General features: G+C 55.5%; 2 protein-coding genes across 9 annotated transcripts in view; one reads left to right on the plus strand and one right to left on the minus strand.

Annotated features, from left to right (window-relative positions):
• Cdk12 (cyclin dependent kinase 12) overlaps positions 1–10,017 on the plus strand; it is an 81,649-nt gene extending 71,632 nt beyond the window's left edge. The window contains exons 17-19 of one of the 8 annotated variants that reach the window (XR_002387581.2): positions 1,911–5,716; positions 5,880–6,165; positions 6,358–10,017. The gene's annotated coding sequence lies outside the window, so the exon portion shown is untranslated. Of the gene's footprint in view, positions 1–1,910; positions 5,717–5,879 lie in introns of all 8 variants that reach the window. The other 7 variants (XR_002387585.2, XR_002387580.2, XR_002387583.2 and 4 more) reach the window with 7 other exon arrangements.
• On the minus strand, positions 2,437–24,377 carry LOC147821045 (uncharacterized). Its single transcript, XM_087202216.1, has 4 exons — positions 24,341–24,377; positions 20,647–21,343; positions 7,438–20,371; positions 2,437–5,770 (listed from the first exon to the last, which is right to left on the minus strand). The coding sequence occupies exons 1-2, from the start codon at positions 24,375–24,377 to the stop codon at positions 20,805–20,807; spliced, it is 576 nt and encodes a 191-aa protein (XP_087058342.1). The 3' UTR covers positions 2,437–5,770; positions 7,438–20,371; positions 20,647–20,804.

The raw sequence follows: 24,377 nt of genomic DNA on the forward strand, positions 1-24,377 counted from the left end.
TGCCCTCTGGGGCCTTGGGAGAGTTGTCGTGGGTCAGAGCAGCGTATTGCTGCCTGGGCACCATGGGCGAAACCCCCCGCCCCGACCCTTGTGGCCCAGCCAATGTCTCTCTCAACTCCAGCACCAGCAGCAGGCCTGCCAGCAGAAGCGCACTCTAGGAAGGCATTGCCTCCCTGCTAGGCAGCTGCTTTGAGCTAGAAGTGGAGCAGGTGGGCCATAGTGGGTAAGAGGGATCAAGCAGATGTTAGGAAGCAGAAATGTCCCTGTAAGCAGTCAAATAGTACGCGTGTGTGGGACACCTTGATGGCACAGAGAGCACCAGCATTGATGACGCTGCCGCCTGTCTGTCAACCAGGGTGTCTGCCCCGCTGGGCCACTGCAGTCCTGGCTCCTGCCACACGAGGGCACTGCCGACTAATTAAAACTCACCCCTTGCAGCCTAGGTGAGGGCGCCCTTTCCCTAAGATGAGTCAGAAGGCCCTAGAGAGCCCAGACACAGGGCTGGGAATCTGGCAGGATACCTGGCACCACTTGTTCTTCCTGTGAGATGACCTGAGGCCCCACACACACTGCTCTAGTGGCCTGCAGCCTCAGCGCACTCCCTCCCTCCTGAGCTTGGCCCGCCCTGGCTCCAGTCCCAGAACACTTCGCACTTGCTTTCTCTCCCTTAGGGCGTAGCAAGCTCCAGCTGTCTCCCCACTGTCCCCTTGCCTCCATGACAGTTGCTTTCTGACCCAGAGGGTGGGGTGTGTGTGGTTTTCCAGGGCAGGGGGGATCTCTTACAAGTGTTCTGAGAAAAGTATCTTTGAGGCCGGCCATGGTGGTACGTGCCTATAATCCCACTGCTTGGGAGGCCGAACCGGGAGGATCATAGTGAGTTCAAGGCCAGCCTGAACCACATAGCAAGACTCTCAGAAAACAAAAAAAAAGGAGAAAAGGATCTTTGTCAGTAAGAAAGTGTTGGGGGAATTGAAGATGGGGAAAGTAAGTGAGTGAGTCTCTCCATCTGCTCCCCGTGCAGCCCCACAGAACTCAGGACAGCCTCAGTGGCTGGGTACACCCAGGCCACACTGGGGCTCTGAGCCAGGAGGGCATCTGTGGGGCCCATGTTGGCCACAACCCTCATGCTCACCGCGTGCAGGGTTGTGGCTCTGCTAGTGATGCCACGGACCACCCGCCACCCGCCCTCGTCCCGTAAAGCACCTTCCAGGCTGCACAGACTCTGGGAGAGACAGAGGTCCTCCTCCTCCTCCCCCACGCCCGAGGCCCCTCCCCAGGAGGACAGCTTGATTAAACAGTCGGTGCTGCTGGAATTACTGCACAGCTGGCGCTCCCCCCAGCACCCTGAGCAGAGCAGCAGTGCAGATTAAAATCTCCAATTAGCGTTAAAGTGAAGTGAGGAGGTGCGGAGGCTGCCAAGGAGGCCAGGTGGGGGCCCTGGGTCGGCACCCCCACTCTTGCCTGGATTCCGAGTGCACCCTTCATCCCCTTCCTCTATAGCTGCTCTCCAGCAGCACCCAGGGCCCGTTAGCCTCGAATTGCTGTGCTTGGGACATAGGGCTCCTCTGGGGTGGGGCCGGGGAGGTGCTCTACCTGTGAGGCTGGAGGAGGAGGAGGAGGAGGGGGAGAAGGAGGAGGAAGAGGAAGAGAGGAGTGGTCTCCACTCATTAGAGATGCCCTGCCCATAGCTTTCCAGGCAGCCAGGCCGAGGGGACTGCTGTTTCCGCAGAGACCAAGGGCAAACAGGACGAGGGCCTCCAAGCCCTCTTGCCTATACAGTGCTCGGGGGCATGGTGCCCACGTGAATACCCATTTCTGTAATATTCTACTCTATCTGACCCGTCTGCCCTTGCCCAAGTCATGGCTCCTTTCTTTCTCACTCCCTGCATCTGTCTCTTGGTTTCCTGTAGGCAAGAGCAGCCCCAGCCAGGCTCAGGAGCGTTGCCGTGTCCTGCCACCTGGGTCCCCATTGGCTCCTCATTATCTTCTTCGCAGTTTGGGGAAGAGCAGAGATATGGCCAGGATGGAGGTCTGAGATGCCCCTGACCTCTGAACAGCACACCCCTCCGAAGGCCCTGCTACCATTTACGCTCGTGCCACCAAACGCAGAAGTAGGCAGCACAGTTAGCCACCCCCTGGCTGCCCTCTGCCTCTTTAAGGGAAATGGAGGTGGGTACCCAGCTGACTGAACTACTCACACCTCCAGAAATTAGACCCCAGGGCACAGTGCCACCCTCCCAGGCTGGCACATGCTACCCTGGCAGAGGTTCAAGTAGCCCCCTGCCATCCTCCTACCCCTATGTCTTCCTCTACTCTCTTCCCTTCTCTCCCCCCTCTCTTTTCTCAGCCAAAGCACAGCTGAGCCTTGGGCAGGGGGAGCGGAGAGACCAAGCTGGGGTGGGGGGTGGAGCTCCAGCAGCACGTTTTCACCTGCCATTTAATTGGATGTATTTTTAATTAATGGGACCTCAGGGACCAACATGAGACAATCTGAGCTCTGAATAGGGGCAGGGGAGGGATTGAGGAAGGGAGGAGGATTGGGCCACTGGGTGCGGTTACCGGGAACCCAGGCCCATCAATCACTGGCCACTTTTCGTGCTGGCATGGAGAACAGTGAGGTGGAGGAGCAGGGGAGGTGCTGGGGAGAGGTGCCAGCATTTCCTCCAGTGGCCAGGACCTCCCAAAGCAGTTGACTTGGGCCTGGAGCCCGAAATCACAGCCAGGGTAGTAGGTAAGGTGGTTTCTTGGTGTTTTGTCCAGTCGGCTTAGCCCAAGGAATGTGGTAAACTTGTGAAAGGAAGTTGGGAACGGAGGTCTGAGGTTCCTGAAGAAAGAGGGACAAGCGCGAGGGGCCATGGACCCAAAGACTGGTGAGGTGACTGGAGGGCAGAGTTGAGAGCAGAGTGGTTCCTCTGTCCTGACGTGAAGAAAGTGTCCTGGAGGTTATGTACAAATGAGTGTGGTGCCTTGGGGTCTGGACCATGGAACCTCACTGCTGCAAGGAAGCCAACGTGGCGTTCATCTTGCCCGACCCTTTACTTTACAGATGTGGAAACCAAGAGCCAGAGAGGGGAATTTGGTGGAATCCTGTCCTGCAGTTGCTCTGTGTTCCTGCATTTGGAAAGTTCCTGGAAATAGGAAAAGGAGAAGCATGTAGGTGTGGAGGGAGGAAAGTCAGATGAGGAGGGCAAGCAGGATCTTATCGGCCACCGGCTGACGTCTCACATCTCGGACCCTCGAGTCTTAGAAGCGGCATGGCCAAGGCCCGGAGTGTGGTCCTCAGCACTAAAAAAAAGCAAGGTAGAGGAGTCAGGCAGGTGCAGCCTGTGGAGCATTACTGGGGGACATTTCCTTCACACCACCAGTCCAGGGCTGTCTCATCCGTCCCCAGGCTTCCAAGTAGATGGAATTCCTGCAGCCCTGCTCCGTGGGATTTTGTCATGGCCTCTAAGGTTCACAGGGAAGGAAATGACTCCTTCACCAGAAATAAATCCCCAACCAAGACTAAATAGTGAACGCTTTTGGAACTCTTAGCCCAAGTTTGTCTGCTGTAAATTAAGCCATTAGAGAAAGTTACACCAAAAAGTGTAATGAGAAGTGATCTTCTACCTCTTCTCCATGTCTAAGCCTAGAACAGACGGAATTGAGATGCAAGGCCCTGAAGGTGGAGTTCCCAGGATACCTGGCCCTGCATCTCTTAGTCAGAGCCACTCTGGCTCTTGTGGCTTTGGTACCTGGACAGAAAGACAGCTTTCAGCCACCACTTTCCCCACCCCTTCCTTCCCTTCCTGTTTACCTGCTTGGGGGAAGGAAGGAAGAGTGAGGCGACAGGAGCTTCCTGCCAGGTTGCCAAAGGTGGTCTTTCTTAGCACCCTCCTCTTTCCTCAAAATATTCAAGACTCTGTTCCAAGCTTCGTGACACAAAGTTGGGGTAGGAGCAAAGATACAGAGCTTGGAGGCAGCCAGTGGAAACTGTCCCACTCCAGGCCACCACACCCTCTTCCCACCCCAAAAACTGTCTTCTCTGTCCTAGTGGACCACTTCATACCCCCGGCCCTGGGGAGGAGCAGGATCTGCCTCTCCGGTCCCAGCCTCACGCTGCCCTTCCCTGAGTCGCCCCGAGTCTGCTTGCTTGCTGTTCGATCTTCAGCCCACTCCACAGCCCGTGGGGTGAGAAGGCCCTTGTGTCCCCGAGCACAGCTGGAGAGACCCCTCCAAGGACCGCTGCCTTCTTTGAAGCACTGAGGGCTGCTGGTGGAGAACTGGGCCAGGGCTGGAAAGGAAGGTTCTGCCATCAGGGGTTATGGGGAAGCCTGCAAGTGGGGAGCAGGCAGAGGTGACATCCTAACCCTCTGGGCAGGGACATTCACAGTGAGTGTCACTTGGGGGTTTATTAGTGGCAGCTGTGTACAAGCTGCTCTTTCTATCTGGAACCCAGAGCAGTGAAAAAGAACACGCAGTGGAGGCTCTGCCACCCTCACTCACCCTTTGTTACCCGTCTCCCCTCCCTACTGCAGCATATTGCAGGGGCTGGAAGGTCCTGACACCCTCACCCCAGATTCTGGGTGTTTCCCTAAAGAACAGAGCCTCCCTCCCTCTGGCCCTGCCGGCCCTGCCTCACACTCCAAGGTCTCTGCAGCCTGCTGGCTGAGCCTGGAGCTTGCCCTGGAGTCCAGGAGAAACCTAGAGCTGTTTGGGGGAAAGAGGGTGGACGAGCTGCATGGAAGGCAGAGGAGGCAGCATCCAGAATTCCCTGCCTTCTGGAGGAAAGGAAAGGAACGGGTCAAGGTGCCTGGCACTGACTTGGCACAGCTTCTTTTCTGTGGGACCCAGCCTCTCCCTCCCTTTCCTGTGCTTGGGAGAACTGCAGAAACTCGAGCCTGTCCCTCGGATACCTGGAGGACACATGCAGGTTCCCAGTGCTGGGAAAGGCAGGAGTGAGGGGGAGGGGAGGTGGCAGTGTGTGGTGCCCATCAGCACCCAAGGGGAGGGCCGAGGAGGAAGCCCGAGGACATGCCTGCCCAAAACAGCCGCCGTACCCCACCCTCTCCTGCTCCCCCTTCATGCCAGTGAGCTGTGCCCAAGTACCAGTTCTCCTGGCTGGCAATCCCGTTCTGTGTGCAGGCAGCCGGCTCCCTCTCCCAGAACAGCATAGGCTGGGATCTCTCACACTCCTCACTCTGGCTCTCTCATCTCTGTGTGTCTGTTGTGGATTCCAAGGGATGCAGGGGGCTGGCCCTGTGGTAAAGGGGCAGCCCTGGGCCCCTTAGGTGCCTATTGGCTGGGCTGGCGGAGTAGGGCAGGGAGACTGCTGACAACTTGGGGGAGCCAGAGGTTATGGAGGGCAGCTATCCCCAAGGGCTAGAGGGCTACACGTGTGCTGGAGCAGCCCAATCCCCGGCTTCTTCCAGGAGAGGAGACCGCTACTCCTCCCTGCCCTCCCTGCTGCCTAAAACCCTGGGTAGCCAGCAAGACCAGAACCTGGACAGATGCTCACCTCTCGGTGCTGTCCACCCTAGAGCAGGTACCTGGGACCAGAGAGGAGCAGCAAGGGGCTGGGGCTGGCTGAAAGGCCTGGGCAGGCTGGGAATGGTGCAGAACCACAGGTGTTTGAAAGCACTAATGCCCTCCCCATTCACAGGCCAGGTGGGCAGATGCGCCTTCTCCATCCTCTCTGGATCGGGGTGACAGGAGGCTGCGCTGGAGGTCACACCAGGTGGGTCAGGAAAACCATTCATGCCCCTGACTGTAGTCCCAGGGGCCTGGGTACCTGAAATAAAGACCCCGATCTCTGGCTCAGTAGGATGGACCAAGAGGAAGGGGGTCTGTGACAGCCTGAGTTCTCATTTGCCCGTTTCTGTCCTTTCTGTCACTGGCAGCTCCTCCTGCAGCTGGGGTGAGGGGCCCAATGCCCAGCTTCTCCTAATGATCCAGCAACAGCTTTGCTTGGAAAAGAGACCACCCACACTTCACCCAGGGCAGCAGGTCGGCCCTGGACCCTCCCCTCCTCCGAGGCAGCACCAGAAGCCTAGGGAGCCTGTGACAAAGCTTGGTCCTGACTCCCAGCACAGCCCTGCGCTCTGGGTGTGAAAGCTGCGCTGTGAGGGGCCTGGGTGCACCAGGCGGGTCGTGGGCAGGTGTGGGGCACTGAGCCCCAGGAGCAAGGTAAGAATCGCTCTTCTCTGCCACATGCTCCTGACCCTCCTCCTCAGTCTCCTCTCCCTCTCCCTTTTTGACCTCTCATTAGCAAACTCCTTTCCTGGCCACGTCTGCTCCTGGCCATCTCAACCCTCCAGACTGAGAGGACACAGTAAGTACGTGTCTCTTCCCTGCACTTTTCTCTCACACTTTCTTCAGCTCTTCCTGGCTCCCTGCTGAGAGCCTCCTGCTTTTGAGGCCTTTGCACCAGAGACTGCCATCAGGATCTGAACCCAGCCGCCCAGATTCTGCTGCCTCCCCAACCCTGCGGATGCCTGGGGACTGGCAAAGACTCATCTGTCCTCATCCTGGCTACACGTATGCCCAGGCCTAGACTGGTGTGTGCACTGGCACTGGGGCCCTGCCTCGGAGCAGAGGGCAGCCTAGGTGTGCACTGGGGCCCCAGCCCTGAATGCATGTGTGCCTGTGCATTGGGCACACTGGTTTATTAGTGTTATTTCAGCATTGTGATGCAGAGAGAGTAAGTGTAACAGCTGCTCCTTGCTTGCAGTGTTTATTGTTACCTAGAGACAACCTCCTGGCTTTTTCCCAGCTCCCCTCCCCCCAGCCCAGCCCCCTCCCTGCCAACAATCCTGCTCTCCCTACACTGATGGGAAATTTATAGCTTGTCCATACCATGCCTTTAACCCTCTCCTGTCCGTCGGTGGATGGGCCAGGAAGCCAGGCTGAGCAGTGGGCATACTTGGGCCCCAGCAGAGTTGAACAATGTGTGGGAGAGAGAGGGAGGAATGACACGTCCCCCTCCACCCTGTGTGCCCAGGCTCAGGCCCCAGTTGCCCTCCTGGTCCTCACAAGAAGAGAGGAGAGGAAAGAGCTCTTGACCTGCTCTTGAGATCTGGGAAGAGTTCTTTTGGCCCTAGCCTCAGGGTCCCGACATCCTCCTGACAAGACCTTTCTCTTCCCTGGGCAACCCTAAGCCCCCAGCTGCATTAGCTGAACCAGAGCGATGGAGCCAGGTAGCACTGAAGTGGAAGTGGAAAACCCAAGTAGCAGAACCCTTAGCCCCTCTTTTCTGTCTGAGAGAGGCAACTCTAGAGATGTCTGGCCAGATACTGGCCAGACCTCCACGTCTGGGTAGACATCAGACCGGAAGCCCACTGTATCCTGAGTCTGAGATGGCACCCAGGTCCCAGGAGACTCCTGGGCTCATCTGCAAGCTGGCCTTGGTCTGCCTGTCCTTCCTGCTCCATCTCTCCTGTGTGTCTTTTGGTTTGGTACCTTGGACAGAGGCCAAAGGGGCTGAAGCACCCTCATCATGTCCTCCGAGGAGCTGGGAAAATAGAAGTCCCTGGAACCATTCATGGAGAAGTCAGGAGGAACCAGGCCATCAGCTCCCCATCCTCACTGGAAGCAAAGGGAGAAAAGAGACTGGACGTCAGCAGGCAAGATGGAGGTTAAACACACGAGAAAACTTCCTCTAGGATGAAAGACCAGAGTGGGCCTACTTCTCTCCAGAGGTCTGTCTTCTGCCTACAAGGGATTGGAGTCCTACATGTACAGGGAACGCCGGAGAACGTGCTTCCTTCTGCGGGCTGCCTCAGTCTCCACACAGCACACCTCCTCACGCCATCAAAATATCATACCTGTGGTGCTCAGATCACGGATTAACCCAGCAGAGGGCCAGGTTCCAGTGCCAGCCCTGCCACTCGCCAGCTGCCTTGGTAAGTCACTTGGCCCCTTTGAGCCTGAGTGTCCTTATCTGTGATGTGCAGGTGAACAGCTCCCCTTGGGTGGTTGTGAGAATCTGCACACACATGTGTAAAGCACCCAGGACAGTGCCCGACAGTGGGCACGCAATGCAGTAGAGCACTGTTACTGCAGAGCCAGCAGGGCCCACGTGGTTCCACACTCTGTGATGCCCCCCACTTGCCAGGAGAATGTTCGTTGTTTTCTTCATGGCGTGGACTAGAGTGGCAGTGCCCTAGAAAGGACCCAGATTCCCCAAGGAGTCAGTTCCCCCATTCCCGTGCCTCCCTAGCCAGGAAAGAAGCTATGGTCCCATGCCACCTCTTAGCCACTCTTGTACCTGGCAGCCCTAAGAAGGATAGCAACAACTAGCTTTCTCCAGGCACTTTACAGTTTGCCAAGTACATTGACCTACATTAGCTCTTTTTTTGGTACTGGGGATCAAACTCAGGACCCTGTGCTTGCAAAGCAGGCAGTGGAACCACTGAGCTACATCTCCAGCCCCTATATTAGCTCTTTTGATATCCAGAGCAATCCAGGAAGAAAAGAGAACTGCATTTATTGGGTGTCTACTATGTACCAGCATTGTACTGGGTGATTTTTTAAATTTGTTGTTTTTGGGTTGATTTTGTGTTTTTTGTTTGTTTTGGTTTTGGGTTTTGGGAAGATGGGGTGACACAGGGTCTCACTATGTAGTCGAGGCCAGCCTTGAACTCACTGTGTATCCCAAACTAGCCTTGAACTCATAGAGATCCTCCTGCCTCAGCCACCCCAGTGCAGGGATTACAGATTGTACCACCATGTCAGGCTCTGAGTGTTTTTTTTTGCGGGGGGGTACCGGGGATCGAACTTGGGACCTTGCATTTGCGAGGCAGGCGCTGGAACCACTGAGCTAAATCCCCAGCCCTTCTGGGTGTATTTTTTTAAAGCATCTTTAAAGTCTACGTAGAGTATTTTATCACCTACATACACTGTGATTTATGTCTCATCACCTATTTTTAATCATTTATATCTTTTCACTGCTATAAATAATATGGCAGTGAATATCCAAACACATAAAATTTCTTCCCTTTTTTCCCCCCTGTATATGTGTGTGTGTGGTACTGGGGATTGAACCCTGGACCTTGCACATACTAGGCAGGCGCTCTTCCACTGAGCTATATTCCCAGCCTGTTTTTAACATTTGTTTGTTTATTTATTTATTTATTTATTTAGACAAAGTCTTGCTAAATTGCCCAGGCAGGCCTCACATTTTGAATATTCCTGCCTCAGCCTCATGAATAGCTGAGATTATAAGCGGGCATCCTGCTTGGCTTCATGCATTGTTAATAATACATTCCAAGAAGTGGAATTATTGGGTCAATAGATACAAATACCCCCCATGGTTATGATCATTTCATTGATGTACCATAATGAGAATAATATTTATTAACCTTCCTCTTTGGAATTCTACAATGGGAACACATGGGCAGCTCCTTCTCCCCTATACCCAGCAGAGACATTAATAATTTGTCATAACATTTAGTAAGAAAATGAGATAAGTATAGATTCCCATGCTGCTGTTAAGAAATAATACAGTGATCTCATGTGCACCTTGCCCACTTTCACTGAATGGTAACGGTTTGCAAAGCCATATTATGATATCACAGCCAGAATATTGACATTGCTACAATCTACCGGCCTTGTAAATGTTTCTCTTGTTCTTGTCTGGGTATGTGTATATTAAGTCCTAAGCTGTTTTATTACCTGTGTAAGTTTGTATATCCACCACTATAGTCCCAGCACCACAAAGATTCCTCATGTTTTATTTTTATAATCACACCTATTTCTCTACCCCCGCTTAATATTTTGTACCACTACTCTGTCCTCCTCTTCTAAATTTTGTCACTTCAGGAACTGAAACATACAACACGTAACCTTTTAGGATTGGGTCTTTTCACACAGCACAATTCCCAGGAGATCATCCAAGTTTTCGTGGGTATCAACGGTTCACTGCTTTCATTTATCTCCAGTATAGATACACCACAGCTTCTTTAACCATTCACCTGTCGGAGGACATCTGGGCTGATTCCAGTTTTGGGCTATTACAAATAAAGTTGTTATGAACCATCATGTATGAATTTTTGTATGAACATAAATATTTTTAATGTTAACAAATTGTCTTATCAGCAAAAGTTCTCTCACTTTGTTCGCTAGTACTAGCAATGAATGAAGTTGCCCATTTTACTTAGTTTGCTGAATGTTTTATAGTCGTGATTATTAACCCCCGTTATGGTTTCTACCTAGATGTCCGCCCAAAGCCTCATGTGCTCGCGGGGCTGGGTGGTGGGGGGTGTCACGGCTGCCTGGCTCTTAAGAGGTGGGTCTGGTTGGAAGAGGGTCACTGGGGCGGGACCAGAAGAGTGTGTCTCCCTCCCTGGCTCCTCCCGTACCTCCGCCAGGACCTGAGCAGCTTTACCCTCCCAGACCCTTCTGCTTTGCTGTTTCTATGTTTGAGTCTGCCAAATGGACTGAAACTTCTAAAATGGAAGCCAAAATAAATGTCTTTTCCCTTTCGGGTCACCTTGCGGCTGTCAGGTATTGTCTCAGCCACGAAGAAAGTGACTAAAACACCTTCCTTAACACATGCTCCTATTCACATTTTGTAGATGAGGAAAGTTGAGGCCGAGAGTGGGCCATTTCCCCAGGATCACATACTGTTAAAAGGCACAGAAGAGCATGGCTCTGGAGATGACAAGGCTTTTCCTGCCCTGCCGGGCTCAGGCAGGAGGCCTTGGGCTCTTGGAAGAGCGTGGGACAGGGCTGATGGGGATGCCAGCCGAGGGGAGGGGCACAACACCCCAGGTCCCCTCGGTCCTCACAGGCAGCTTTGCCTGAGCGTCTTGGAGCTGGGGCTCATGGCAGAGCACCATGGGCCAGGTGGGTGGGGAGGAGCTGCCCTCTGGGTCTCCATCAGAGTCAGGGATCGGGTGCCTGTGGGGCCAGGTGCTGGCCGACTGAGGCCCACGAGAGCCAGTGCACTCCTAAAGGAGCACTCTGGTGGGGCTGGCGCCTCTTCACACCCCTAGCTCTGACGCAGGCTCTGAGCAGAGCAAAATGCCAACCTCACTCCTGTTCTTTCCCTCACCCACGGCTGGGCAGTGAGTTCTCGGAGCTGGAGAAGTCGGTTGGTGCCGACCCTGTGTCTGGGCACTGGTGAAGCCGACAGGTGAAGACCCAGCGTTGCCCAGGCGTGACAGATGGCAGAGATGCCAGCGTACAGAGGAGGTTCGGCCTCTCCTGGGGCCTGTGTCTGGCCACTTCCCTCTTCCTGCTGGAGAGACCCTTTTAATTTATTTTTATTTTTATTTTTTTTTAGTACTGGAGATTGAAGCAGGGCCTTTACATTGAGCTACATCCCCAGCCCTTTTTAAATTTCTTATTTTGAGACAGGGTCTCACTAAATCACTAAGTTGACCAAGCTGGGCTCAAACTCCTGAGCCTCCTGCCTCATCCTCCCAGAGTGCTGAGATTCCTAGGGTGCACCACACACCCAACTGGGATGACTCCTTTATAGCTGGCCATACCATTCCTCCCTTGGCCTGGTCTAGTGGCTGTCGGGCCATAGCAGTCTTCCTCACATACTTACATTGCCAGAACCAGGCTGGGATTTCCTGTTCCTCTACCTACTTTGGCCCATGGGGAACAGCCTCTCCCCCAGCGGCACCCCTGTCCCTATCCAGGAATTCCAGCCTGGGGCTGGGGCACCGATGGGATTATAGGGACCATGGACACTGAAGCGCTGAGAGCTGTCCACTCTGAACCTTTGTCTGGGCTCAAAGTTCCTGACAAAGGGGGACCACTCTGCTGGTTCTTCCTCCTCCCCACCACGACAGATTTCCGGACTCGCAGAAGTCCTGAGTGTCCCTGGGAAGATGCCCTTCCCTCTGAGCCAGGGCAGTTCCTGACTGGGAGGTCTCAGGCCCCCTCTTATTCCCTCTCCTTGGCTGCCCCTCTAATCCAGTTCCCCTCCTCTCCTGGCACCATTTCTTCCCCTTCTCCTTTCTCTTCTCTCTTCTCTCTCAGCAAGTTTTTTATGTGATTACAGGCACTGCATGGTAATTAGTGCTAAACTCATTTGCACAACTACAGTTAATTGGCTACAACAATTAATTAATGTGTTGGAAATTTGGCACTGGAAAAAAAAAGTTTGTCATCAAAAAAAAGGGCAAAAAATTGTAGAGTGAGGTACCCATAAAAATCGAGGGCAGGCTTCAAAAGCCCAGCTGGGCCTCAACTTGAGGCCAGCCTTAGATGCCTTCCCCTCTCAACTTCAGTACATTTTCCTCTCGTTTTCTCTTTTCTCTCCCATCTTTTCTTTCTTTTTTCTTTTTCTTTCTTTCTTTCTTTTTTTTTTTTACAACTTAAGCAAACTCATTTCCCTGATAAAATATAGCATGACTAATGGCTAGAGCATGTAAAAATCATTGGGAAAATGTCCTTGGAAGACGAATGCATTTTCAGCAGAATAATTAACTTAATTAACAAATTCACATGCATATTCATCAGGCTATTAATGTCTTCTCGGCTCAGCTTGATGAACATTGCGGTAATAACCATCTCATTTACATACTGCATTCTACTGCGATCCAAAACAGACAACATACAGGCGTACACACACTCGCACGAACACACAACACGGCTTGGCTTGCAGGTTGACTGGGAGTGCGTGTGTGCGCGTGTGCGCGCGTGTGGCAGGGAGTGGGAGTGGGAGTGGGTGGCGTGATCTTTAGAGGGTAGTGAGTCAGGTGAGCCAGGCAGGCCCACATGTGGATGTCTGCGAGAACTTCGTCCCCATTCTCTCCCTCTCGCCCTCTCGCCCTCTCCCCCTCCTTCCGTGTTTCCTTTTCTCTGTGTCATTTTCTCTCTTCTCTCGCTCCCCCCACCCCACCACCTCTCTAGGGAAGAACTTGGTATCCGTGCCAACTTTTTCCCCCTCCCCTCCTCCCTCTCCCCTCTCCTTCCCCTCTCCCAACTGCTGCCAGCCGGCGTCAGCGCCGAATTGCCATCTCCTTGAGCTCTCTGTGGAGCAATCTCGGGGAGCAGTAAGGTGTGACGCCGGCTCTGCCGGCTTCGCAGCACCGCCTGCGGAAAGAGCGCGGGATGGAGGAGGAAGATTAAGAGAAATCGGCGCAGGGCTCGGCTGCCATTGGTGTGTGCGAGCGAGGAGGAAGGGAGCGGGAGCGGGAGGGGGAGAGGAAGGGGGAAAACCAGCAGCTGTCGGCCTAATTCTTCTAACACTCTGCTTGTGGTCATATTAGAAAAACAGATTATGCCCCTCGGTGCCACTCACTTATACTTGACATACGTTAATGTTCTGTATCTCCATTCCCGGGCCTCCGTGCCAGTGGACTTGGGGTCGAGGAGGCTGGGACCCGAGTGGGCAAGGGCCACAAAGGAGCCCGTCTCCCTCCTGACCTCTGCTCGCCCTTAGAGAGCGAGCCTGGACCCTGCTTACAGCAGACGCTCTCTTTCGGCCCAGCTCTGCAGCTTCAGGAGGCGGAGGTCAGAGGACGCCTGGAAGCCCTTTGCCCTGAAAGTCACCTTTCCCCTTCCACTTGGAACGGATCACTGTAAGGCTAATGAGAGAGGCTCTGTGGTCCCCACCTCTAACCTGTATAAGAGCCCTCCGCCCCAATCGGAAGTGGGGGCCAGAGAAAGGAGTCTCTAAGAGTAGGTGCCCCAGAGAGGGTCACAGAGAAGCCTTAAATTGAAAGAGGCCTGGAGTGTTTCTGGGTTGCTATGGAAACCAGGTTTCCTCCTCCTGGCAGGAAGGGAGGAGTCTGAGGCCTTCCTCCTTCCACCAATCCTGAAGGTTGTGCGGGCGGGCGGAGCCTGCTAGGGCCCAGGGAAGGGGCTGGGCTTGGAGAACAATCCAGCCCCGCCCGCCCTCTAGTCCAGAGCCCTTTGACCCCCACCCTCGCTGCTCTCCCACCCCAATATTCAGTCAAAGGAAGCTTTTTCCTCTGTGCCTCTTCCTCTTGGAGACCTGTTGCTTAGCAACCGCTCTTGCCTTCTTCCTAATAATTCGCAGGGACTGAGAGATATAATATCTGTCTCTATATTCAGTTCCCCTCCCCTGTCTATTTATATTTAATAACTGAAGCCCTGTTTTGGGTTCCCTTGGCACCTGCTGTACAGGGCTCCTAGAGGGATTAAGCTCCAGCCCGCAGGAAGGTGGTGACATCCGGGGGAGGACCTCTCCACAAGAAGCGTGGGAGAAGGCTGGAGTGGGCACGGGGTCAGGGGAGCGAGGGATCGTACTCTCCTAAGGTACTGAGGGGAAAGGTACTTCGAACGCGAAGCCATTCCTCCCCGCTTCTGCTTCCTGACCACTTCCGGTCCCGACCCTCCCATAGTTCCCCGAGTGAGAGCCCATCAGTTTCAGTTTCCTAGTGTCTGGATGTTGGTATCCAGGAGGGGGCGCTGTGCCAAAGCAGGGCCCCCAAAGCCTGGGTATCTCCCAAAGTTTTGTGGTCACTAGGAAGGAATTCTGAACTCTCATCCAAAAAGCTCCCCACCCGATCTGACAAAAAAGGAGAAGCAAGAGAGGCCTGTGGGAGCCTGGCTCCGGAGTAGAGTCAGAGCCCTGGGTTTGGGCGCCTCTCCTTACTCTCCTGTGTTGTGGGTTATTACCTGCTTAACCTTTCAAACCCCTTCTTGCCGAATTCGTAGACAAAGTATAGCAATAAGGTTTACCTTGCTGGACTTTTGCAGGCTGTATTAAAATAATATATGAATGAAAAACCCCTGAAAACTCAAATTGCACTCCAACATTTTAAGGTCGATGGCTAGGGCGAGGAAGGTGCCATGCAAGCGGCCTGACCCTGGGCTTTGGCGCCCACAGCTCTCTTCTCTTGGCAGAAGGTCTGGGTCTTTAGCCCTGGCCGGAGGGGCCGGGCGTTATAAACCCAAGCCAGGGCCGGGGGTTTAGCTCAATGGTTTCGCTGCTGCTGCGCAAGCTCAAGGACCCAAGTTCGATCTCCAGTACAAAAAAAACCCAAAAAATAAAAAATAAACCCAAGCCAAATACAAAGTTATCTCAGGACAGTCGTACAGAGGTGTCCCTATCATCCTCCACCTCTCCAGCCCCAACCTCAGGCCTTGGTCCCCAGCGGCCAAGACAGCAGCCAGGCCCACACCACCATCCCCGACCCACTACCTCCCTGGCCGGCACCCTCGCCGCCGGCGTGCTAGCTAGCTAGCTCACAGACGCACAGTTTCACCCTCCATACCCCCCTTCTCCGAACCTCTTCCAACCCGAGCCTTCTGTGGGAGACAGATGGGGTGTCTGCAATGGAAAAGGCTCTGGGCTCTACGCCGCCTTGGGTGGGCAGCCCTCTCCCCAGCTCCCCACCACTCCCTCTCCCCACCTAAGACACTCAGATTCACCCCGGGCACCCCTGGGAGCTGCTGAGGGTGCCAGCTCTTCACCGTTCAGGCTGGTCCAAGGAGGAAGTAGTTAGAGGTGGTGGGGCCCAGGCGAGGGGGCAGATGGGAGGAGGAAGTGGCCTGGGCCTTTCCCTGGAGACAGATGGCTGGGGTTTGGGGCCCTGAGTGGACAGAGGGAACTAACTCCATGCAGCTCCTCTGCTCTAGAAATTGGGGACCCCGGAGGGAGGCTCCACATAGGGAGGGGAGACAGCTAATACTGTGCGCACACCAGGGCCATGCCTTTCCACCCCTGACTCTACCAGCAAGCGAGAGGCTTCTCCAGCCACCCCTCTTCTGCCTCTGAGCTGTCCCTGCCAGTTCTCCTCCTGCTCTGGGGCTGCTCCTGCTCTGTCTCTTTACAAGCGCCTCCCGTCCTGTGCTCAAATGGCACTGCATGTCCTTCCCCCTTAGCGCAGTGATTTCCCACTTGCTGTGCAGCCATACGAATGATGGTCCCTGTGCGCGCGGATGGAAACTTCCACGAGCGCAGTGACCACACCTGCCTGTGCCCACCACAGGGCCTCCCACAAAGCAGTGTTTGGTAAATATTGTTAAATCAATGAATGGATAGCAAAGGGACATCTCTGTGGCCTAAACTCAGCTTCCTAGCCACTCTGTGAAACAGGGTACCCGGGCGTCAGGCCATCCCACTGTCCCCAGAGAAAACGTCAGACAGGGCCAACCCTCCTTCAAGGGTGTGGAGCCTGTCCTGCAGAGCTGAGCCCCGCCTGCCTGCTCAGCTCCCACGGGGACTGGGAGGATGCAGTCCCCGAGCTTCTCCCCATGCACAGGCCCGAAGCCACTCACGTGAGCTGGAAGGGAGGGGAGTTCCATCAGAGAAGGGTGCTCTGAAGAAAATCCCTCTTTTCTGCCTAAGCCAAGACTGCAGAGACCATCTGCTGCCACCCCTCTGTCTGCTGCTGTCCTTTCCCTGGGCTTCGACAAGGAGCTGGTTAAACCCAGTGGGAGGGACAGTCGGTTTCCCCCGGAGCAGGACGGGGTGCTTGCTCTTCGAAATGCCCGGTGAGCTGAGCGCTGAGCCACACCAGGCGCCCAGAGTAGAGAACACAAGATCCGGGAACAGCAGCCCCAGGGCACAAGGTGCCCTCTAGGAGGTGTCCAGCCTCCAACCCAGGGCTTTGGCTGACTTCTTTGCTGCCCTTGCTGTCTGACCTCAAACAACATTCCCAAGTCCAAAGGGAATTAAAGTCAGGCCGGGCTGGTCACTTCTTGCTCTCTCACTCTTTAAAGCAGTGTTTGGTCAGGCTGGGCTGGTAACTCTTGCTCCATCCCAAACCTGGTACCAACATGCAGACAGTGTCAGCAGCTCAATGCCAATTCCCAGTCCTCAGGCGGCCTCTCACCCGGGCTCTTTCCCCTGAAGGTACCCTAATATCTGGGGTCATGAATCTGGAGCGGTTCCAGGGAATGTTTCTCTCTCTGACCCCACCTGTTCTCCGGGCCCCCACTAACGCAGGAGAACTCAGGCTGCAGGCCAAGTCCTGTGTCCTCATCAAAGGCAACATCTGTCCCCTCCAAGAAGATAACCCTGGAGGGAGGGGGAGAAACGGGTACAAGGGAGAAACCCCATCCTTGCCTGGGCCTTCACCCCACATTCCACTGCAGGCATGGATGGGGTACGGGCCCAGAAAGCCAGAGGCCGGTGCTCACACAGGCGCTTGCATTGGCCTTCACGCCTCCCAGCCTCCGCACAAGAGAGCCTCTCCTGGGCTTACCCAGCTACCTGGGCCGCTGCTGCTGCCAAGCGGCCTTCTTTTATTCATGTGTTGTTTTATTGCTGGCAACTGCTGCTGCTTGCCGCTGTTGGAGGCGTTCCTGCCAAATCCATCCCAACATCTTGGCCTGGCATCAGGGCGGCATGCTAATGTGGAAATTTAAAGAGCCGCTCGGCTTTAAATCGGAATTTTAAATGAGCAGCAGTGTTCCGAGGGGACCCAGGCAAAATCGAACAGTATCTGATTTCCCCTTCTTCCTCCCACACTCATAGCATCACCCCGAATTCCCCTCATTGCTCCCTTTGGTTTGGACACTAGATGGGGTGCTGGCCTGAGACACAGAGGGAACAGGGAGCAACCAGGACAGATGGGATGCAAGCTGGGGTTATCTAGACCAGAAGGGAGCTGGGGTCCAGGACCAAGGAGGGACCCACCGCCTGGTGTCATGGGCAGGGCAGCAGGGCTGGGGATGGTGAAACTGAGGACCTTTCACTTCCCATTACACCTGGAAACAGGGAGAGAGAAGGTAGAATTCCACAAAAACACTTGTGTACAACATATACCTCACATGTGTGTGGCCGTGTGCACACATTAGTGCCTGGGATTGGTTGGGTGCTAGCTGAGACCCCCATAGCATGAATCCACATAAGCTCACAGATCACCCCTGCATGAGAGGAATTCGTCCCACTCAGGGTAGTCTTGCTTCCTAATTTCTGAGCCACTGTCCTAATGAAGAGTAACTTGGTTTCTGTACATTGCCAGCCTGAACTGTTCCCTGGGGTTTTCCAGGGATCCTAATTTCCCAGTTCCTGGCAGCCACTTTGAGTCAGCTGTGGGGATGGAGCCCAGGATCAAAGCAGGAAACGTCTGAGGTCATTAATTAATACCTGTCCTGGCCACAGTCCGGTGCCTCCTCTGGTGACCACCAGGCGAAGGGCTCAGACATCTCACCCGCAAAGGGTGCTGGGCGCAGCCTGTGCCTCTCTGTGACCCCTTTTCCTTACTCATCTCCAGGAGACAGGTGGCCCCTCATTATCAGAGAATATGTAGTGCCTACTCTCCAGGAGACATCATCCTTGCTTCAGCACAATATTTCACAATTCTCTTGGTGGATGGCAGCCTCAAGAATCTGGACATGCTGTCCCCACTGGAAGGCTCCGCAGTAACTCACACAGTGACCTTAATCCGACCCTGAGCTTCCAGGCCAAGAAGTGCTCCCAGGCCTTCCCCAAGATTCTTCCTCTCTCAAAGAAGTAGCCGGCCCCTCAAGGGTTAGTGTGGCCGCCAGCCAAGAGGCTTGGGGCAGGCCTGGAGCATGCAGCTGGCACCTGCCCACCAGATCCCCAAGGAGTGCCATCCTCCCCACTGCTATGGCCCCATTCAGATGATTTCTGGGCCACAGGGAGACAGAGCTCACTGCTCCCTGTTCCCAGAGAAAACTTGGAGCTGGGAAAACCATCATCCCTTTCCTCTGTGATCCTACTCCAGGATCCTCCACACAGACTCCATACACTGAAGACCACCAGGCAACTTCCCCAGCCAGGACCAAGCCTCACAGAGTAGGGGGAACAGGGAAGGGGACTTGGGAGGTGAGGCATGGACTGGATTTCGGGGTGGGTGTCACAGTCAAGGAATAGATGAGGAAGTGGAACTCCATGTGAGTAAGATGGGATGGGGAAAGGAAGGGCAGGCGCTGAATGACTCTGCCTCTCATCTAATTAGCAACATGCAAATAATATGCAAATTACACCCTCTTTGTTCGGAAGACCACAAGGCCTGTGCTTTTTGGAAGTAGATTGCAAAGGGGCCTCCAGGCAGCATCCCTGACACCCCTAGACATGGGACAGCCAGGCTTAGGAGAGGATACAGTGTGGCCAAATGGCTCTAGCTTCTTCTCTGGATGAACTATTTGCTGTGGACCTCAGTTTCCCTACACGTGAAATAGCAAGGGCATACCGGATGGAATCGCAGGCTTCTTTCCAGCACTGGCAGTCTGGGGGCCTGAGATCTGGAGCCCAGTGCAGTGCAGGGCAGAGGGGTTGATTCTATTCTGGGTGGAAGCCAAGGTCCTTGGCTTTCTTGCCCCTGCCACCCACTTCAGCTCTGTCATGCCCGCCTCACACTGCTGTGGACCTGCATCCCAAACTTGGGCGGTTTCCTGAAGGCACACATGCCCTTGTCCAGAATGCCCTCCCTGCCTCAGTCCTGAGCCCACCTAGATAATCCAGAATAATGGCCCCATCTTAAGATCCTTAATGGCATCTGCACAAGCCCTTCTTGTAGATAAATTAACATTCACAGGTCCTGAGGATGAGGGCATGGACAGATTTTTTTTTTTTTTTTGAGGCAGGGTCTTGCTGTGATTTTCAGGCTGGCCTTGTACTCAGGACATGGCCCAGGCCTCCTGCCTCAGCCTCCTGAGTGCTGGAATCACAGGCTGGACAGAGCTTTTGGGTATTATCAGATTACCAAAATAACCAGCAACGTTTTAAAATTTACCCCAGTTGTTAACTCTACCATATGGCAAATGTGGCCATACTTTTTTTCTCATCATTTAAGTCTCACGATGACCCTGAGAGGTGGACATGAATGCTTCTATCCTACAGATGAGGAACCCAAGGCTCAGGCAGACTGAATTAACCACTAAACATCACATAGCTGGCAGACGATAGCTGACGATCAGATGACCTTGGCCCCAAAACCTGCTTGCTCTTTGTCTTACCAACAGCCTCTGAGCCTACTGCAGGCCTGGAACAGATTTCTTGCCCGAGTGGACATGCAGCAATAGACAGGTAGGTGGAGAGTGGGAGGGTGAGTCCCAGGCTCCAATGATACCGACTCGAGCTTTCTCCTACCAAAGCCCCTGCATTACCCCTCTCTCTAATCCCCTCCAACTCTGACTCTTTTTTCAAAAGCCTGGAATCCCCCTAGTTTGCAGCCCCTGCCACCTGCCGATGCCCAGAAGGGTGGCACAGTGCCTAGACTTCAGGCAGGAACTAGCAGATCACAGAAGCAGAGGGACATCTGGAGGTCACCTCTCTATGCCCTCTGCCCACATCCAGGCCTGCGTTTGGGGACAGGGACAGACAGGGTCAGGCTGGTGCACAGAAGGACACGGTGGCCGCCTCTTCCTTCAGCTGCCCTTTCTCCAGTCTCACTTCATTCCTATCGGGAAGTCCCCTCTCGGGTCTAATCCTCTCAGGTAAGCACAGTGGAAGCTGGCCAGCAGCCCAGGTCCTGTGACCTAGTCCTGGGTTCTGCAAAAAAGTAAAATGAGATTTTTGGCTGAGACTTTTCATCTCTCCGGGCCTCTCATTCTTCATCTCTAAAATGGGATGGATAGCCGTGATAGGGAGAAGGCCCACCTCACAGGCTGCTGGGGGGAAAGGGCGACAGAGCAGAATCAATCGCAGCCCCCGAAAGCAGCGACTGGCCACGCCTTGGAGCGGCAGGTGCTGCCGCAGTAGTCTGTGACAGCCCTTCAGCCCTGCAGCCACAGCCCCTCGTCCTGGAGAGCGCGGCTCCTGCTCACCTCGCCAGCCTGGTCTGCCTTGCGCGCTAGACTGTGAACTCTTCTTGGCAGGATCTTGTTCATGTTTTAATCACTGCCCGTTCCCCTCCCCGGCGTCTGGCCCGCGCTTGGCCTCGCAGGCCCGATACGCATCCGATAAACACGAACGAGGGTGCGAGTCAGACCCCAAGTCCTGACTCCCGCTCTGAACCTTCCTCTATAGGACGCCTTCCCCTGGGGAACGGGCGGCGACGGGAAAGGAGGCGCTGCGGCTTTAAGATTCCTCCCGGGCGTCCGGTTGCCATGGCGCGGTTGCCAGTGGCTGCGCGCGGCGGCGTCTGGGCCTTGCGCGCGCTTCCGCCGCCGCAGCCGCCGCCGCCGCCGCCGCCACTTCCCGGCCGCGCGGGCTCGGCCGCTCCGAACCGTCTGGCGGACTTGGCACGGGCCCCGCTCCCGGGCCCCCGCGGCGCGTGGCAGGCTGCGGCTTCATTATCCTGATTGATTCCTCCTGCTCCCGACACCGTGGGGCCCGGGCCGAGGAGGGCGGGGCGGGATCTGCGGGCCGCTTCCCGGGCGCCCGGTGGACGTGCGGGGCCGGGGTGCAGAAGGAGCGCGGGGTGGACGGAGAACTGAGGCGGCGGGCGCCGGGCAGGCGGGAAAAGGTGACATCGCGAGGAACGACGGTCACGGCCGGGCAGGGCCACGCCAGCCTCGTCCCCTTCGGTACAGTGCCCAGGGGAGGCGGGAGGAGGGGCCCCCGCCCCAAAGCCCAGGCCTGGCCTGGGACTGGATGGCTTCCTGGCTCTGCCACCTGGCCTGTGACCTGACAAGTCGCTTTGCCTTTCCCGGCCTTGGTTTATGCGGCCGCACAACAGGGTTGAGATCTCGGGTTTGTCAGCGGTTCCCTGGGAGAACAGGTGATGTGTGGACCTCAGGACTCTACCGAAGTTCTCTGGCCAGGAGCAGAAGGGGAGCTGAGGGGCTGCCCTCATCCCTGTGCTCTTCTGGGGGCTCCCGGAGGGAGGTGAGTCCCCAGCCCATGCTGCCCCCTGGTCCAGGTCCAGGGGCCAAACTGCCCTGGGTCTCCCCCACAGCATAGCTCAGGCTTGATACCTACACCCGCATCCTGCTGCCCCCATGCCCACCCCGGCTACGGGCCTCCCCGCCCACGGGCCCCGTCCTGTCCAGGGACATTTCTTCTGTGGCCTTGACCCATTCGAACAGCTCCAAGTTTAGCCCCACTCAGCCCTGGAAAGAGGGACACGGTGGAGAATTTCGGGCCATTTCCCCCCAGACCTCTGGCAGTTTTTGTTCCTGAACGTGACTGAGGTCATACTTGCACTCAGTATCCATCCAGGCCTGTTCCCTCTTCTGTGAGTTCATTCGTTTATTCTTCCAAGCTGTAGGGGCAGGACGGTAGGTAGCCCCAGCAGACGGGAGTGGAGTGAACATAGATGGGGTAGAGAGAGCTGCACTGTGACCCCACTGACCTTCTACGGGGCGACAGCCAGATGTGCACAGCAGCCTCTCCGGGATGAGGATGTTTACTGCAGCGCGACCTCTCAGGTTCTAGAACCTTCCACAGTGTCACCATGTCTCCAGTGTCTCCCCTCCTTTCCAAATACGGCACTCTTGCCCTGGAGTTTTCAGCCAGAAGCAAATTACTTCCTATGGAAAAGACAGATCCTAGAATGTGAGTCTGGGGCTTTTGTTCATTCCCTTTGGCCGGGATTACCTATTTTTACAATAATCATGCGTTATTTTTATATTCATCACAATAGGAAACTTCCCAGTTTGGGAAGAGAGATGCCAGGGAGTGGTGTTTCCCTGCAGGAAGCAGAGGCAGGTCAGTGCATGGACAGGGCCGGGCCAGGCCGCACAGACTCTTGGCCAATGTGGCCCTGTGTACAGCTCCCTCAGTCTCCCCACCGGCCACGCCCAGCCGGCTGCCCTGTCCTCAGCCCCTCAGCGCCACTTCCTATTAATACAAGCCGCGTGGGCCCCTCGCTGTGGTGTCTCCAGGCAGAAAAGGAAGCCACAGCCGCCTAGTGGCTGCCAAGGAGGCCGGCAGGAAGGGGCATCTCCACCAGGCGTCTCCTGGGAAACAGCGAGCTCCCCAGAGAAGGGACATTTGGAAACAAAACTCCTGCCTGTGTTGTGTGCTTCACGTGTGTTGGGTGGGAGAGGCGCTGAGAAGCCTCCTCGGCCCCCCAACTCCTGTCTCCTCAGGGAAGCCTTCTCAGCGCCTCTCCTCACTCCCTCCCCACTTGGGCTCTGCTGGGACTGGAAAGTGGCCCAGAAAGTGGCCTTCAGTTTAGGGTGCAGCTGGAAGGGGAGAGCCCTGGGCCCAGAGTCTGAGGCCCCACTTCGGGCTTCTCTGCCTCCCCTGTCACCCCCCCCTGCCTATTGCACCCCCTTTCCCAGTCCTCGGTTGTTCCTTTGCAAAGTGAGGGTGCGGATGAGATCACCCCATCGCTCCCCACCCTCCCGGGGGTCCTCCACAGGCCACGCCTTCCCACCCTTGGGATGGACGCCCCACAGGAGCTCAGGGCTCCTTGTGTGACCTTGACTGGTGGCCCAGCCTGGGCTGGCTTGGCCTCGCGCTGGTGCGCCTGGGTATTTGAGGGTCCATGGAGAACTGCAGAGGCTTTGGGGTCTCCAGGCCCCAGGCCTGAGGCTCTCTCTTGCTGTCCTGCACCAGGGGCCACTGCCTGCCACATCTCCTCAGTGGCGACCCCTTCTCAAAGGACCCTCTTCATAGTGTCCTGAGCCACGCTCAGGGAGCAGCACCAAACCACCTGGGAAACGGAAGTGGGTGACAGCCCTGTGCCCCTAACTCACCCGCGCCCTTTGCCATCCTTTGCTCTTGAGGGACCGAGCCCCATCCACGCTCAGCAAGCCCGACCTCCCCAGTAAAGTGCAAATGGCAAGGGGATGAGCAGTAAAAAGAATAGAGATGTGGGGCTGGGGTGTAGCTCAGTGGCGCCGCACCTGCTCGGCAGGCGCAAGGTCCTGAGTTCAAACCCAGGTGCCAGAAAAGATAATAATAATAGAGATGTGTTCTGTGCATGTACCAACTCCTCACAAGGAATGTAATCGTGTTGTACTGCAGGCATGGAATAATAAATTTTTTAATGAGATACTAAAAATAGGGGTTGGGGGACTTTGGACTCCCCAGACGGAGTCAGAGATGCCCAAGTGCAAGCCCTCTCCCTGATCTTACCACCTAGAGACCCCTTCCGCAGGAGTCCCCCCCTTGTGGGCAGGGCAGAGGTTGATTGAGAGCTCCCCATGCAGAAACAGCCGCCGCTCTGAGGAAGCCCTGGCCACAGGGGTGGGGAATGGGAGGCAGAAGCGTGGGGAGGGTACAGATCCCAACTCTCCTTGTCACCTTTGTCCTGGGGGCCTACCGTGCATTGTGCCGGGCGTGGGCTCTGTCCACTTTGACCTAGACTATGGCGCTCTGTCCCCACCCCAGGCGCGAACCTGGAGCTATCCTTCCACTCTGACAGAGGAGGAAGCTGAGACTCAGGCGTTGTGTGGCTTGGCCAAGGTCACACAGGGCCTTGTCAGGACCGAAGCCAGGATCCCAGCCCAGGCTGGCGGCCTCAGTGGGTTCTCCCCGCTGCCAGAGAGCAGGTCTGGAGTTGGGGTTTCAGTCAGAGCTGTCCGATCCCCACAGAGAATCTATTGTCATCTGCCCTTCCCTCCTCACCCATCTGCCAGGCAAGTCGCAGGTGAGGCCCCGCCAT

The sequence above is a fragment of the Heterocephalus glaber genome, unplaced genomic scaffold (assembly GCF_053883595.1).
Source record: "Heterocephalus glaber isolate CG9 unplaced genomic scaffold, H.glaber_assembly_v1.0 deba00001773, whole genome shotgun sequence".
Classification (NCBI taxonomy): domain Eukaryota; kingdom Metazoa; phylum Chordata; class Mammalia; order Rodentia; family Bathyergidae; genus Heterocephalus; species Heterocephalus glaber.